We start from the raw sequence: 16729 nt of genomic DNA on the forward strand, positions 1-16729 counted from the left end.
AATTGTTACCACCACCACTGCTCAGACTGGATAGTTGGGTTAGCTAAGAGTTGGGCAGGATATTCTTGCTTCTAAAACTTTCAACCACCATGAAATGCAAAAAGCTTCTATCAAAATTAAAGATTATATGATAAATACTCATTTAATGTTTGAAAATTCTCAGAACTTCAGAGAACCCCATTTGCATTGTAAAGTAAGAGAAACAAAAAGAAATCATTGAAGCAGTTGGGCGAGTGAGCTTTGACTCTTGGATTTGCTCAGGAAGTTAAAATATTTAGCCTAGCAAGGTGGAGTATGCCTGTAATCCCAGCTCTCTGGAAGTCAAGGTGGTATAGGACTGCCACAAGTTCAAGGCCAGCCTACTATATAGCAAGTGCCAAGAGCCATGGGTATATAACAAGACCCTTTAAAAAATTAGTAAATAAAGTATTATACCAAGCCATTTGTATGCAGGAAAAAGAATAACCTTTAAAAAAAGGAAGGGCGGGAAGAAGGGATGGAAGTGGGGGAGAGAAAAAGGAGAAAACGGAGGAATAAATTTTATTTGTGGGTTTGTTTGGGTTCATCATGGCATGCTAACGGAATTCTAGGTATTTAATTAGAATTCCATAGGTATGAAGTTGTACATATGCCAGTTTTGCCTGCAACAGCTACACTGAGTAGCTGCTGACGGTATCACTCACCTTCAGACTGTGTATTTGATGCTGGCAGGTTACTTGGCTGAGGTGGAGTAGAGAGGTGAGGACGAGACTGCTGGTAAGGGTCGGAGGCTCTGGGTCCAAGTGCAGAGTCTCGGGCACAAGCCGACAGGGGAAATGCGCTGTGGGACAGCGGTTCCTGGGCAGTTACAACACTAGCAGATCCAGAGGATGAAGTATCAGAGCCAAAGACGTGAGATGCACAAGAGTTTCCATTTCTCAACAGGGAGTCTTTCAGGGAGTTCTTGTTGGAACTAAGACATCGAGATCTAGTAAAAGGAGGGCAGAGTTTCAATGTCGAACAGCAGATTGTGAAGCAACGTCCACATGAAAGCTACTTTTGTGACTTACAGGTGCAAAGGGAAATGTGTGGTGGGCTTGGCTACAGAGAACTGTTTCCCTGTGACCATCTGCAACAGCTGCCTGTAGATCTCTTTTTCTTCTTCCTTAACTGTCTGTAAGGAGACAAGAAAAGATCTTAACCATGAGGCACACAGTTCTCAAGTTAGCATGTGGATGTTCAGAAGCTCTGCCAAAGCCTAGCGGTTTGAAGGTAGAGAAGTACTGTACATTGACGACACTCTCAAAGTATGCTAAGAGGAGCTAAGTAGAATTAAATCTCAGATAGCTTGTTTTGGAAAACTATGGTGGATATAACAGTGCTGAGAAGCTATTGAATGTGAAACCAGAAAGCCATGAAGCAATTATTTAATCACTCAAATGATAATGAGCCCAGAAATAAAACATTTAAGACTTCTGAATTAGAATCCTGATCAGTCCCTTGAGTCCCGAGGAGGTAAGCACACAGTGAAGAACTCTGTCAGAGGCCGTTACCTTGCCAACACTCCCTCTTCCATGCAGGGGCAAGTGTGTTCTGAAGATGGAGTCCATCTCCACCATTTAATCATTTATTGTTCTCTAAGTCTCAATTTAGTGTTTAGGGAAAAAAAAAACACATATAATCTGTAACATTTACTCACGGACTTGAACATCTACTATGTTTTAGTCATTTGAGATTTGGCATTGAATAAAATAAATTTTCAGCCTTTGTGGAGTTTATATTATAGTTATTACAGGGACTGTCAATCAAAACTTGTTCACAGCATGAAGAAAATTAAAGAGCAAGTGGATACAAATTGATGGAGGGGAACAGCAGGAAGATACAATCTCTCTAAAAATATGACATTTCAGCAGAAACCTAAACCAAGGAAGGAAGTATACACACACACACACACACACACACACACACACACACACACACACACACACACACACGCAAATACAAAGCCCAAGACAGGAATGTACTTCAGGTTTTAAGACCTGTGCAAAAGAAGCACAGAACAAAGGAGGTCACTGGGAGAAAGGAGTCTGTAAGGACCTGTCACCCTGCAAAGCATCTACTCTACAATGTTGAGCTCACTAAGAAACGCCCAACTGCTTTCTTCAGTGCCAGTCTTTACAAAGTGAAATTCACTGTGTTGGGGTTTCTATTATGCACATTCAGTAAGTGCATTAACATTTTATATAATTACAAATGTTTGGGTTTTTTTGAAGATCTATTTATTTACTATGCATACAGTGTTCTGCCTGCATGCATACCTGCACGCCAGAAGAGGGCACCAGATCTCATTTTAGATGGCTGTGAACCACCCTGTGGTTGCTGGGAAATTGAACTCAGGACCTCTGGAAGAGCCATCTGAGCCATCTCTCCAGTCCTACAAATGTTTATTAAAAGCAGAATGAACTGGGAGGCAGAGGCAGGCAGATCTCTGTGAGTTTGAGGCCAGCCTGGTCTATAGAGTGAGTTCCAGGACAGCCAGGCTATTCCACAGAGAAATCCTGTCTTGAAAAAACAAACAAACAAACAACAATAACAAAAACCCAAACCAAAACAAAAAACCAAACCAAACCAACAACAACCCCACCCCCACCCCGAATTAACTAAAGCAGCTAACTACAAAAGTGAAAAGTGACCAGACACTAACAGTTTTCTCCCTGGATCTTTCACTGTTGCTTCAGAGAAAATTACAATTATATTGTCATTATAATGTGACTCGTTTACTAGATGGATTTAAACTGTGAAGCAGGACAACTCCAACTATCCTGAAAGTTGAACAGCTAAGTGATTAAAACAAAAGGAAGAATTAGGCAAGCATCTGGTGGACAAACAGACCCCAAGGAGAAAACAACAGTTTGCGATGTCTCGCAGGGCGTTGGGGTCCACACCGTTTTATGCCTGGCACATTCATATTGTAGCCATGAAACTGATGACCTAGTCTAGTGTTTGAGATAATGCTTAAGTTCTTCAGGATAAAGAGTTGGAAGTTCTTGTGGGATGCCATAAATGACAACAGTCAGGGGAACAGAGGAGAGACTATTCCAAGAGAAAGAACATGAGCAATCAGGAAGGGACGGGACAGCTCAACAGCATGGAGAGAGAGAAAGGTGACCTAAAGGAACACAGGAACTGGAGAGACTCTTAAGGGTGAGGCTGAGAGTGTACCCAGCCCGACTGACAACCAGCAGTTCTAGTTAGATGGCAGGCTTGAAGGACCTTGGGGTTAGACCCTTCCTTGATAGCCAGCATCCTGTGAAACCAAGGACTGAGCAGCAGGATTTCATTACCAGCCAGAAAAGGAGGACCTGAGTCTTCCCTCTGGCTCTGAAGGAATGATGGTAGAAAACATTACAAGTCTTTGTTTTTGTAGACTAGTCTTTTCCTTTAACTTTGCTTCCTTCTTTCTTTCCTTCCTGTGTTCCCGTCTTATCCTTTTGTTTCTATCCCTTTTACCTTTATTAATCTTTAAGTTCCCAGTACAGTCTACATTATTTTTGCCTCCCCTTTTCCCTATGTTAATGGTCTAGTAGTCATCAAAATTGTTTTATTATGTTTGTTTTGCTTTGTGTTGTTGCTGTCATGGCAATTTGATTGTTCCATTCTGAGTGATGTGAGGATTGAGCCCCCAGGAAAAGGCTGCTCCTCCCAGGTAAAACCACAAAGACAGCTGTCCAGGCTGAGGATAAGGCTCTTGGCATGCAAGCGTAAGGACGAGGAGTTTGGATATCCAGAACCAACTGAATGCCTTTGGGAATGGCAGCCAGTCAACAATGCCAGTGCTCACAGGTGGAGAAAGGCTTCCTGGAGCAAGCTGGCTAGCTGGACTAGTTATATGGGTGAGTTCAGGGTTGAAGTGAGGGTCCCTGCCTCAATAAGTAAGGTGGACTGCTATGGAGGAAAATCCTTGACATGAGTTTGGGCCCTCTACATGCATGCACACATTCACACAAATATAGATCCCTCGCACAAGTGAACACGCACACATACACATGCACATTCACAAAAAAAGACATCCTTATAGATGTCCAAATCACAACATAGAAACACAAGATACCAATATGGTGGAAGTAAGAGAAAAAAATTAAAAGAACTAGTTTAAGAAATGATCAGTTGGTTAGTTACCTTTCTTGTCACTGTGACAGAACACTTGAAAGAATTTACTGGCTCCCAGCTCAGGACACACTCCCTCACAGCGGGGCAGGCACAGTGGCTACAGTGGCTCCCAGTTGGGTGTCAGCCTTCAGGTCAAGGCTGGCTGTAGGAGAGCTGGACTATAATCTCCAAGCTCTGCGCCCATGGCCCTCCCTCTGCCAGTTAGGGCCCATGTCCACAAGGTTCCTCTACCTCCTAAAACAATGTACCAGCTAGTTCAAACTTCACACACAAACCTTACCAATCACTGACCCACAACAGAATTTAAATAAACAGATGAATGAAGAAGTCAGCTGAAGATTTTGACAAAAAAAAAAAAAAAAAAAAAAATCAGCAAAGGGACAACACATTCAAAGCCATAACAAAAGAAAAGAAAAAAAAATCTGAAAGGAAAATTTAGAAATTTTTGTTTTATTAAGGGCTGCAGAAATGGTTCAGTGAATAAAGACCCAACCCTGATGGCACACGTTTGATCTCTAGGACCTAAATGGTAGAGAAAAGCACTGATGCCAGCGAGTGCCGTGATGTGGATGTGTGTGCATGCACACACACCCCCAAACAAACAAACAAACAAAACAAATAAATGTTAAAAAAATAAGACGACAAACCAGGTAGAGGAAAGAATAGAAGTACTGAAGATGAAGTTGAGGAATTACTACAGTATGATATCAACAAAGAGGGAGAGAAGAAAAAGCGGTATTTTCAGCTGGGCAGTGGTGGTGCATGACTTTAATCCCAGCACTCGGGAGGCAGAGCCAGGCGGATCTCTGTGAGTTCGAGGCCAGCCTGGTCTACAGAGCGAGTTCCAGGAAAGGCACCAAAGCTACAGAGAGAAACCCTGTCTCGGAAAAAACAGAACCAAATCAGGAACAAAACACAGGTGCTCATTCTTACTTACCAATCTCTAGCTAGAGCACTAAGGCAAGAAAAACACGCTACAAATGGGAAAGAAAGACGCCATCAAGTCACTCCCATTTGGTAATGATACAATCCTGTACTTAAAACCCAAAGACTCCATTAAAAGACTTTTATGCAGGCTGGAGAGATGGCTCAGAGGTTAAGAGCACTGGCTGCTCTTCCAGAGGTCCTGAGTTCAATTCCCAGCAACCACACAGTGGCTCACAACCATCTGTAATGAGATCTGGTGCCCTCATCTGGCCTGTAGGGACACATGCAGACAGAACACTGTATGTATAATAAATAAATAAATCTTAAAAAAAAAAAAAAAGACTTTTATGCTTGGTAAATACTTCCAACAAAGTAGCAGTATAAAAACTAAATATACCCCATTTCTCCCACCAGCCTTTGCCAAAGCCACTGAGGAAGAAGAATCATACAATGTCTGCTACCCAGAATCTCCACTTTCAACCTCTTTGCTGATGCATGTAAGGGTGATGAACTGCTTCCTGCTGGCACTAAGAGTTGTATCCATGTAAGAATTCAACAGAGGCCAGGTGGTGGTGGCACACGCCTTTAATCCTGGCAGAGGCAGGCAGATCTCTGAGTTTGAGGCCAGCCTGGGCTACAGATGAGTTCCAAGAAAGGCACCAAAACTACACAGAGAAACCCTGTCTCCAAAAACCAAAAACCAAACAAAGGGAGGGAGGGAGGGAGGGAGGGGGGGGAGGGGGGAGAGAGCAAGAGAGCGAGAGAGGGAGAGAGGGAGAGAGAGCGAGAGAGCGAGAGAGAGAGAGAGAGAGAATTCAAAAGAGAAACAGCAGAAAGAGCCTCATTACTGTCCAAGGGACTGCCGATGATTAAGATTAAAAAGAGACTAATTTAAAGAGAAATTTGCCTGCAGTGGGCTGTAATGGAACATTAAGAATCTGGAGAAGTAATTCAGTTTAGGATGACCAGTTCAAGAATATATATGCCAGTTCCCGATAGACACTGATTAAGGAGAATCAGCTGGAGGATCATGGATCCTAAGTGGCTGCTGTTCTTTGAGATGTACTTGAGGATTTCCTTGCAGTGAGGAGTTTCCCGTCTGCCCCTTGTCCCAGGTTTAAAACCCTCACAGCCTGTACAACGCAGCCATTTGGGGTTTTCGCTTTAACTTGGACTAGTGTAACTGTTCACACAACAAACCGCAAAGAGCTGCAAACAAAAACCAAAAAAAGCAAAAACAACCAAAAAAGTAAAAAACTCCACTTCAGGAAAACAATCCATTCACAGCAGCTTCAAACACACAAACGCGGCAGGGGAGGACGGATACAAAAGACATGGAGGACTAAATCTAACCACATGGGTCAAGGCCTCAAGAAACCGAAGACACTAAGAACTCTCCTCACATTCACGGGTCAGCAGAGTTAAGGCTGTGAAAATAACCATTACTGAACGTGATCTAGAGAGTCAATGACAACCCCATCAAAATTCCAACATCACTCTTCACAGAAACAGGAGGAAAACAACACTAAATGGGTACGGTGGCACATGCCTATAAGTCCAGCACTTGACTATGGAGGCAGAGAATCAAGAGTTAAGGTCATCTTTGAACACAGCCTGGGTTCCATGAGACCGTGTTTCAAAAAACTAAAGGAAGGAAGAAAGACAAACCGACCGACCAAGTGACCTAAATTCCTATATAAGCACGAAGGACATTAAACAGACAGAATAACCCTGGGCAAAAGGAGCAGCGCTGAAGTAGTTTAATATCTGTTGTCAAATTATACCTCAAAGCCACAGGCACAAAACCAGCATGCTACCATCCCAAAACAGACACACAGACCAATAGAGGAGGGCTTCCAGAAGTAACTCCAGACAGTTCTTAGCCACCTGATTCTCAATGAAAGTGTCAAAAACATACTGAAGAAAAATCAGTTTTATCCTCACGCTGTACAAAAACAATTCAAAATCAAAGTTAAGCCTTCACAGAAGACCTGAAAAACAGAAAGTACCAAAGGAATTCTGGATTTAAAAATTGGGCCAGAGGCCAGGCATAGTGGGTCACGCCTTGGACCCCATTGGGAGGCAGAGGAAGGCAGATATCTTTTTGTTCAAGTCCAGCCTGGTCCAAGACAGCCAGGGCTATGTAGTGAGACCCCATCTCAAAAAAAAAAAATAAAAAAAAAAAGGACTGGAGATGTGGTTCAGTGGCACAGATCTTGGATGGCTCAAGGCCCTGGGATTGACTCCCAGGACTGTAAAAACCCTTCAAACAAACAAACAAAAAACAAAGAATAAATAATCCAATTATGAAATGGGTAAATAATGGAAGACAGTCCTCAAAAGCAGAACAAATAATACATAATAACATGTTTGACATCTCTAGCGATCAGAGAAATGCAGATCAAGACTACACTGGGACTCTACCTCACTCCAGGTAGGACTGTCACCAAGACAACACAACAACAAGTGCTCGGGAGGATGGGGTGTGTCAAGAACCTCATATGCTGTTGGGGGAAATTCCCACCAGGGAAATTAGTATGGAGGGTCCTCAAAAACCTAACAACAGAAATAATACATAGTTCTGTTACACTACTCTGGGTTATATACCCAAAGGAATCAAGAAGATAATCAGTATACAATAAAGAAATCTAGTGCTGGGGAGATGGCTCAGTGATTAGGAACATTAACTGCTCTTCCAGAGAACCTGGGTTCAATTCCTACCACACACATGGTGGCTCACAACCATCTATAACTCCAATTCCAGGAGATCCAATACCTTCTTCTGGCTTCCTTGGGTACCAGGCTTGCAAGTGGTGCATAGATATACAAGCAGGCAGAATACTTGTATACATGAAATTAAAATTAAATAAAACATTTAAAAAATACCATGTTTATGGCTGCACTACTCACAATAGCCAAGTTAATAAATCAGCTTAGTTATCCATGAATGGATTAATAGATAAAGGAAATATGATAGATAGATAGACAGACAGACAGACAGACACACACACCCCTATTATTCAGCTATAAAAAATGTGATCGTGTTGTTGGCAGAAAAATGAATGGAATTAGAGATCATAATGCTAAATAAGGCAGACTCAGACAAACACTGTGTTTGTGTCATATGTGGACTTTAGATTAGGGGGATGGTGGTACACACCCGTAACTCCATCACTGTGGAGCTGAGACAGGAGGACCGCTACAAACAAAGGCTGCTCTGGGCTTCAAGGTGTCAAGGCAGGCCAGGAGAACACACTGTCTTCAAACACTAAGAAGAAAAGGGAAAATGGTGGAGCAGTGAGCTAATCTGGCCGAGGGAAAGGACCTGGGGAACGGTAACCGGGAGCTCACACGATCAAATACTTCCATGCATGAATGAAATGTTACAATGAAATTCATTGTTATGTACCGTGAATACACACTAATACAGAGCAGATTCTATCACACAGGAAGAACTGAAGACTCAAAGAGATAGACAACTTGAAAAGAGTTACTTTGGTTCCAAGCAGCTTGGCAAACAAGAAAATACTCTTTGGGACAATTAACAGTATGCAGCTTCTAAAAAGAATACAGTTCACTGCGGTTAAGATATTTTCTGAAGGCAGAAGTTAGAATGGTGAATAAAAGATGTTCATTGTGTGCCTGCAGGTACTCACATACGTTCATCACACACTCACTGAGTGAAGTCATTAGTGACACGTGATAACTCCTGCACTTGGGTGGCATTTCTCTAAGAGTACAGTATAAAACTGAGATATCAGACTGTAAAAACACAAGAGAACACAAAATGAATTTCAGCAAGCTAATAACCTATTGCTATCAATTACTGTAATTTAGAATCCTAACTTCATAGTCCTCATTCCATTTTGCATAATTTAATAGCTTTACATATAAATGAATCTGAAGCAAAATGGTTAAAAACGTTTCTGCTAAACCCAAACTGTTTGGCTGATGGTGAAGCTACTATACTATAGCATCACACAAACTGCTGCTCAGGGCTGTCTCCCAGCAGCACCTGACTCCACATTTATTTCAGTGGGAGTGGGCACGTGTGAAGGCCAGGGGACAACTTGTAGGAGCTGGTTCTCTCCCACCATGTGGGTCCCAGGGATCGAACTCAGGCTGTCAGGCTTGGCGGCAGGCACTTTTACCTACTGAGCCATCTTCCTGGCCCTTGACTTACATTTCTATTATTTAAGTTTTTTTTTGTTCACGTCAATTTCTCCTTTCCAAACATTCTCTATTACAGTACTGCATAGGTTACAATAGCCCAGAATGCTCTACATCTGTGCAGCTCACACAGTGATCACATGTGGCTGAGGTCAAATTAATTTGAATTGTGCTAGATAATACAGCTCTTCAGTGTTGCCCTTTGAATCAATAGCTGCACAGTTACTACTTGTCCATTTTTAGCCCTTTTTAAAATCCTGTCTTAAAAGCCCTGTTTTACAACTGACCACAGTAGTGGTGGTATCTTAACCATCAATTTTGTACACAGTGCTGCACTGCACAAGTTCAAAGACAAATCCCAATTCTCAACTAGGTATTAGTACATCATCTTCCTTCTTTACCCTAAGCAAATTCTTTCTTCTTGTAGATTCCAACATTTCTGAGGAAATTTTTTGTTTGTTTGTAAATTCCCAAGTTCCAGCTAGGCATGGTGGTACCTACCTTTAATCCCAGCAATTGGGAGGCAAAGGCAAGTAAGTGGATCTCAGTGAGTTTGAGAACAGCCTGGCCTACATAATGAGTTCTACAACAGCAGGGCTATGTAGGAGGCCCTGTCTCCAAAACACAAAAGCAAAAACCAAAACCAACCAACCAAACAAACAAAAAACAAAACCTCTAGTTTCAGTGGGGAGAAAGTATTATGTCTGCATTACTGGTAATATTCATAATTAAATAATAAGCAATTTGTTAAACAATTGATAATGATATTTGTTCTAATATTTCTTTCTTTTTTTTAAAGATTTTATTTATTTATTATGCATACAGAAGAGGGCGCCAGATCTCATTACAGATGGTTGTGAGCCACCATGTGGTTGCTGGGAATTGAACTCAGGACCTCTGGAAGAGTAGTCAGTGCTCTTAACCTCTGAGCCATCTCTCCAGCCCTGTTATAATATTTCATCACACTCGCCTACAAGTGGCTTAATTGGAGAACACAGACCAAAACTCCTTTGACACAGAATTTCCTGCACCTCACTCTACGGCTGAGTTCAACCCTCCTCCCTCTCACTGTGCTGCAGGAGGAGGAAGAGGCCCCAGCTCCTCCCTCTCACTGTGCTGCAGGAGGAAGAAGAGGCCCCAGCTCTTCCATCTCACTGTAATGCAGGAGGAGGAAGGGGCTCCAGCTCCTCCCTCTCACTGTGCTGCAGGAGGAAGAAGAGGCCCCAGCTCCTCCATCTCACTGTGCTGCAGGAGGAGGAAGGGGCTCCAGCTCCTCCATCTCACTGTGCTGCAGGAGGAAGAAGGGGCTCCAGCTCCTCCCTCTCACTACGCTGCAGGAGGAAGGGGCCCCAGCTCCTCCATCTCACTGTGCTGCAGGAGGAAGAAGAGGCCCCAGCTCCTCCATCTCACTGTGCTGCAGGAGGAAGAAGGGGCCCCAGCTCCTCCCTCTCACTGTGCTGCAGGAGGAGGAAGGGGCCCCAGCTCCTCCCTCTCACTACGCTGCAGGAGGAAGGGGCCCCAGCTCCATGCTCTCCATTTACTCGGTCTGTCCCAGAAGGTTGGCCCAAGTCCTTGGGATGGCAGTGGAGGTGACAGGAAGCTGGGCAGGGACGGCTGGCAAGTGACAAGCTGGCAGAGAACTTAAGACCCTGGGGCTCCTGGGAAGCCTCAACTCAGCAGCTCTGCTTCTGGTTCTCCTTCCAGATAGGTCTTTCTATAGCTCATCCTAAAACATGCACAAACCCTTCAAGTCCAGTAATTAAGAAGAAATTAAGCCAGGGACAGCAGCTCACACCTGTAATCCCAACATTTAGGAGGCTGAAGCATCAGGATCAAGAATTTGAGGCCAGCCTGGACTATGCAATGAGGTGAGGGTCAGCCTGGGCTACTGAGTGAAACCTCCATCTCAAGAACACACACACACACACACACACACACACACACACACACACAAAGGAAAAGAGAAGGAAAACTACTTATGTGTGTGTCAATACATCCTTGGTACAACATTCAATGACACAAAAGGCGAAGTACAGATTAACTGGGTGGAGAAGTCAGTTGAGCAGTCACCATGAACGCGGCTCTGGGCTCAGTCTCCATAGTAACCCTCTACTGCCCTCAGTACCGATCTCCCTTTTATCCTTGTCACTCAGCTCCATCACCAATGGCGAAGGTTCCAGTTTCTTGTGTAGTCTTTGCTCCTATAACCTATTAAATGACTATTCTGCCATTCTCCTCTCGGATATTTCAGACTCAATACAAACTTAAAACACAGGAGAGCACATCTTTCCTAAACATTATCATTTTCAAATAGTTACCCATCTTCAGTTAACAAACTCTAATTATCTAGCATGTGATGTTGTACTCTTGACTCTGTACCATAAGCAAAGCTAGGCAGGAGCCATTATCACCATGGTGTGTGAAAGGAACCACACCAAAAACTTCAGAGGACCTGCATGCTAGACTGCTACACTATAATAGCCCGGTGACTTCTTTCCAGATCTGGAAGGTATGAATACAAACTCACCTTTACCTAGTTCATTGGGTTACAGGAACTCAATTATTTAATAGACTAATATATAGAAAGCACACTAAAACACTGCTATACAAATGTAAGGTCATCATTATTCACTTGTATCTCTACAGAAACCAGTTAAAACTAATAAGATGCATAATAAATATGTAACTGAATAAACACATACTTCTTGCTACACCAATCATTTGCTATTATTACAGTCACAATCTCACCCTTCAGTTCACTGAGTGCAAAGAACAAGTCAGGTGTCAACAGAACAGCTTTCTTCTGAGAAAGTCTACAACCCCCAAGATCTTGCTCATAATGAAAAGAGGCAAATCAATTCAACTGTCTTTAAAAAATAATCTGTGTGTTCATGTGTATGCACACACATGGGAGCATGTGCAAACATCCATGTAGACACCATAGTTAACCCTGGGTGTCATTCAGGAAGCTGTTTGTCTTGGTTTTGAGTAAGGCTCTTAGGCTAGCCAATGGCCCGATGAGCCCCGGCCCCAGCCCGTCTCTGCCTCCCCTGCACCGGGATTATCAACGTGTACCATTGTGTCTAGCTTTGTATGTGAGTGCTGGGACCTGAGTGCGAGTCCTGATACTGTTGGGAACCACTTCACTGACTAAGCCATGCCCAGCCCCTAACTAACTTCTTAAAAACAAGTTCCTTCTTATCGTATATTGCTTTATACTGAAGAAAACTGTCCCTAGTGAGAAGAGTAGGTGCTCTACCAACTCAAATTTTATTAAAGCAAAAATGTTGAGCAGAGTTCACAGTTTTACTGAAGAAAACATCAGTTCAGAAAGGCTCTGGAACAACATGAACAGAAGACAGCAGGAGAAATAATGTTCCTCCAACATCTTAGAACTCAGAGCAAAGTTTTCAGAAGCATAAGTATGGGAAAGAGAGCACCAGAGGCTAGGTATACAATGTTCACAAGTGCACGCGTGGAAAACTGCTTCAGGGCACGAAGGCCCAGCCGCCCTCAGCATCTTGGGCTGCAGCTTTTCCTTACCTCTTCCGCTGTGCTGAAATGCCGCCTCTGCATTTTCTTAGGGCTTAAAAGACTTCGACGACATGAACCACTCCAGGATGGACTTGGGACAGGCTTAATAGGAAATGACTTTTCATATGCAGACACATGGCAGTGATGATTAGACTTTCCTGTAAAGGTGTTTGATAATCCACTAAAAAAAAAAAAAAAAAAGTTTGTAAGAAAAGATAAACCTAGTGACTATTTTTCCTTTTAAGAAATAATATGAAGACAGACAGCTAGAATGACATTAGTACATTTGTGGGAAATATATAAGCTTTAACACATGAAGTTGTAATATCAGGTTCTGCTTCTTAAAAGGTCTTAGATTGCTAAAGCATATATTTTTCAAATAATTAAAACTTTTTCTTGGATCCATGATCTAGAATTTCCTTTCTCAAGAACCAAATAGCAAATAACGAGGCAAGAGGGAGAACAGACAGACTAGTCTTTGTTGGAACCCAGAGCAGTAGCACACTAAGCACATGTGGCTCCTTCCTACCATATCTCACATTTCTACTCCACAGTCCTGCCCTAAAGCTCTTTGGAAGGAATTACTTTAAACATGTAAGGATGGATCAAGCTGAAGTCTCACAACTGAACTTTTACAGTGAATTTTAAATTTTTCTACAGGGCCAACAGAGGGCTCTCCTCCTCCAGGAAAAGCAACCAGAAGTCCTCACACACACCCCACCCGCCCCCAAGGCTGTACAACTCACTCTGTGATCTACATACAGGCTGTACAGCTTGCTCTGTGTTCTATAGGCTGTATGACATGCACTGTGATCTACCAGGCTGCAGGTGCTCTGTGATCTACTAGGCTGTACAGCATGCTCTGTGATCCACAGGCTGTACAGCACACTCTGTGCTCTATCTACCAGGCTGTACAGCACGCTCTGTGATCCATAGGCTGTACTGCACACTGTGATCTACAGCACACAGTGGATTCTTATTATCTGTGCCCTTTCTGAAGTACTTAACTCAGACCAAAATGAATTTTTCTTCCATTTCATCCTCCCTGAGGACTCAAAATAGTTGCACAGCTGATTAAGCTAGATTCAACAAATTAAACTATGGTCTCAATAGATATGGTCTCAATCTAAATGAGCTGACCACATCTAAAGAACAGCAAAAAGCAAACATACTCTCTTAACTTTAACAGTCTATGGGTTTTTATGTATAACACAGTAAGGGAAGGAAAAAGACTCCAGATTCCACCCTGGGCTTATGTTCTTGGGCTGGGAGGGAACGGCTAGCAAGACCGCAGTGGCGGTGCAAGTGTCTGCCAAAGACAATGGTTTTTAAAGATTTATGTATTTGTTATGTATACAGCATCCTGCCTGCATGTGTCCCTGCAGGCCAGAAGAGGGCGCCAGATCTCATTATAGATGGTTATGAGCCACCATGTAGCTGATGGGAATTGAACTCAGGACCTCTGGAAGAGCAGTCGGTGGTGCTCTTAACCTCTGCGCCATCTCTCCAGCCCAACAATGGGTTTTCTATGTCTTTTGTACCTGTGCTTCCTGAAGTGTGTCTTCTCAACACTGAAATAACCAACCCCCCAAAAGTATGAAGATATCTTGTAATGCCAGGAAACAAGCATCCTACCCACATTTGATGAGGTTGAGTCCACCAGAGCCAGAAGTAAATTCAAAGGGGACCGTGGCAGGAAAACCATGTCACTAAAATGCAAACAAGTAAGTGTCCCCTTCCCAGCTATTCTAGGTTACCAAACCAAAGCTGTCAGAATAACAACATTAAGAGACTAACAAGGATGGGCTGGTGTCCCAGGCCTCCAAGTCCAGCTCTTCAGGAAGCTATGGCAGGAGAATCACAAGGTCAAGGCCAACCTGGTGACTTAGGAGACCGACTCAAGCAGGAAAAGGCAGGCTGGGGGTACAACTCAGGAGACACTTGCCTATTAAAACATACTTAATTCATCATGATAATTAAAATTCATTTAAACTATATGAAGTAGTCACTTTTAAAAACTTACTTTGAAAGCTAGAATTTTAAAAAAAGAACTAGTCATCTATCCTACCTTTCTCATAATAGACGATGTGTTTCAGGGTAATCAAACAGCCTTAATTTATGAAAAAACAGTGCCAACTAATAAGAAACAATAAAAAAAAGTTTCATTAACTCTAAAAATCATTAAGGATTTCCAATTGGTATCAGCAATTACTAAGGGATTAGATAAAGTGAAATTGTTCACTTACATAATGCCAAAGTACCCACATTCAGATGATATTCAAATCACACACGCTCTAACTGTATACCAGGGACCAGAGTGTGAATTCTCTTGTCCAATGTCAATCTACTGTCACTAACGACAGAAGAGCCGGAACAAGTGTTTCTCTTCTAGTGGGGTACAACACAGTATCATTCTCTCTCTGAGTAAAAAAGTTAACTTACAAAAGCACAGGGGATGGAGAATAAAACAACGACACGATGAAGAAGGAACCTATCTACTCCAAAGGCAACTACACAGGAAAATGTCGTGCCATTAAAACACAAACAACCCCATGCCCTCCTCCCCAGCCATTCCAGACCACAGGAGACTTCAGGGAGACAGCTGACAAGTGTGATACTACATAGGATAGTGGTCAAATAAACGAGACATAAATGATACTAAGAAAGCTGAGGAGAGAAGAATAGGCCCAGTATTCAGGGCTGATGAAACAGTTTAAACACTAAAGGTACTTGTTGTACAAGCCTGATGACCTAATGACCCTGGGACCCAAGTAAAAGTGGGAGGTATCAACTTCACAGAACTGTCCTCTAATTTCCAGGGCTACCACGGCACACAAAACCATATACATATCACAGACTAACAATAAATACTTTAAAAAAAAAAAGGAGTTGCATAGCGTGAACTCATCTTTGAAAAAAGGTCTAAAGGCACCAAAGATATTTGACAAAAAAAGATTTTTACAAGTTTGTCCTGAGGTTGATAGAAATATGACGTTTTATTTTTGCTTATTGATTCAAATTTTTTTAAAAGCGTACATATTGTTTTTATAATAATTTCATTAAAAATAACAGTATGGTGTTACCAATTTTTAAAAGTCACTTGTTAAATAATGCATGAACATTTTAGTGAGGACAAAACCCACGTAGTGTGCGGTGTCCAACATGAGTGCAGCTAGCTACCCGCAAGACAGTCGGAGATGGGAGAGATTTGGAGGAGCCTGTGGGAGTTTAAAGGCTTTCACTTTATTATCAACACTTTAATTCTCACAACATACATGTACTAATTCTTAGATAATTGAGGGATTAAAAAGTGGTGAAAATGACCCCCAAGAGCCACAGTGTGTATTTCCAGAGTCCATGTGCTGATAATTCTCAAGTAGACAAAAGCCACTCTGTTGGTTTCAGTCAGTCAGAAAGCTTAGCTAACCAAGAAACTAAATGACCTCATTCCTCAGACATATACAGAGAATTTAAGAAGTTATAAGAAGAAGAGCTTTATTAATACATGGGCTGGGAGCCAGGCATGGTGGCACATCTGTAATCTCAGGACCTAGGTGTTGGAGGCAGGAGGATCAGAAATCCAAAGTCATGGTTGCCTACATACTAAGTTTGAGTCCAGGTTGGGCTACATGAAATCTCATCTCCAACAAACAAAAATCAATATACTGATGGGCTGGAAATACAGAGCACTTGCTAGCATACACAATTCCCTGGGTATGATTTCCCAACACTATCAAATATTAAAAATAATAAAGTATCTGAGACACCTGTCTTTAACGAGCAAATAGCTCTGGCAAGGGAATAAGTGAGGTTCATGAACTGGAGTAAGGTTCTCGGTGACTCCTTCCTTCCTTTCTGAGAGTCACAAGATGTGGAGCAGTGTCAAGCCAGCTCATGCGGAAGGCTGCAGACTCTGCTGAGTTTGTTACCACTCAAGTTGCAGAGACTG

General features: G+C 42.5%; 1 protein-coding gene across 5 annotated transcripts in view; it reads right to left on the minus strand.

Moving 5' to 3' along the window:
* Senp1 (SUMO specific peptidase 1) overlaps positions 1 to 16729 on the minus strand; it is a 55852-nt gene that overhangs the window by 23955 nt on the left and 15168 nt on the right. For all 5 annotated transcript variants that reach the window (XM_036208861.1, XM_036208862.1, XM_036208859.1 and 2 more), the window contains 3 exons: positions 12790 to 12961; positions 1050 to 1153; positions 684 to 967 (listed from right to left, as the gene is read on the minus strand). In XM_036208861.1, the coding sequence (XP_036064754.1) occupies positions 684 to 967; positions 1050 to 1153; positions 12790 to 12961 (560 nt within the window). The remainder of the gene's footprint in view (positions 1 to 683; positions 968 to 1049; positions 1154 to 12789; positions 12962 to 16729) is intronic.

This window comes from Onychomys torridus, chromosome 16 (genome assembly GCF_903995425.1).
Source record: "Onychomys torridus chromosome 16, mOncTor1.1, whole genome shotgun sequence".
In the NCBI taxonomy this organism is placed as follows: Eukaryota; Metazoa; Chordata; class Mammalia; order Rodentia; family Cricetidae; genus Onychomys; species Onychomys torridus.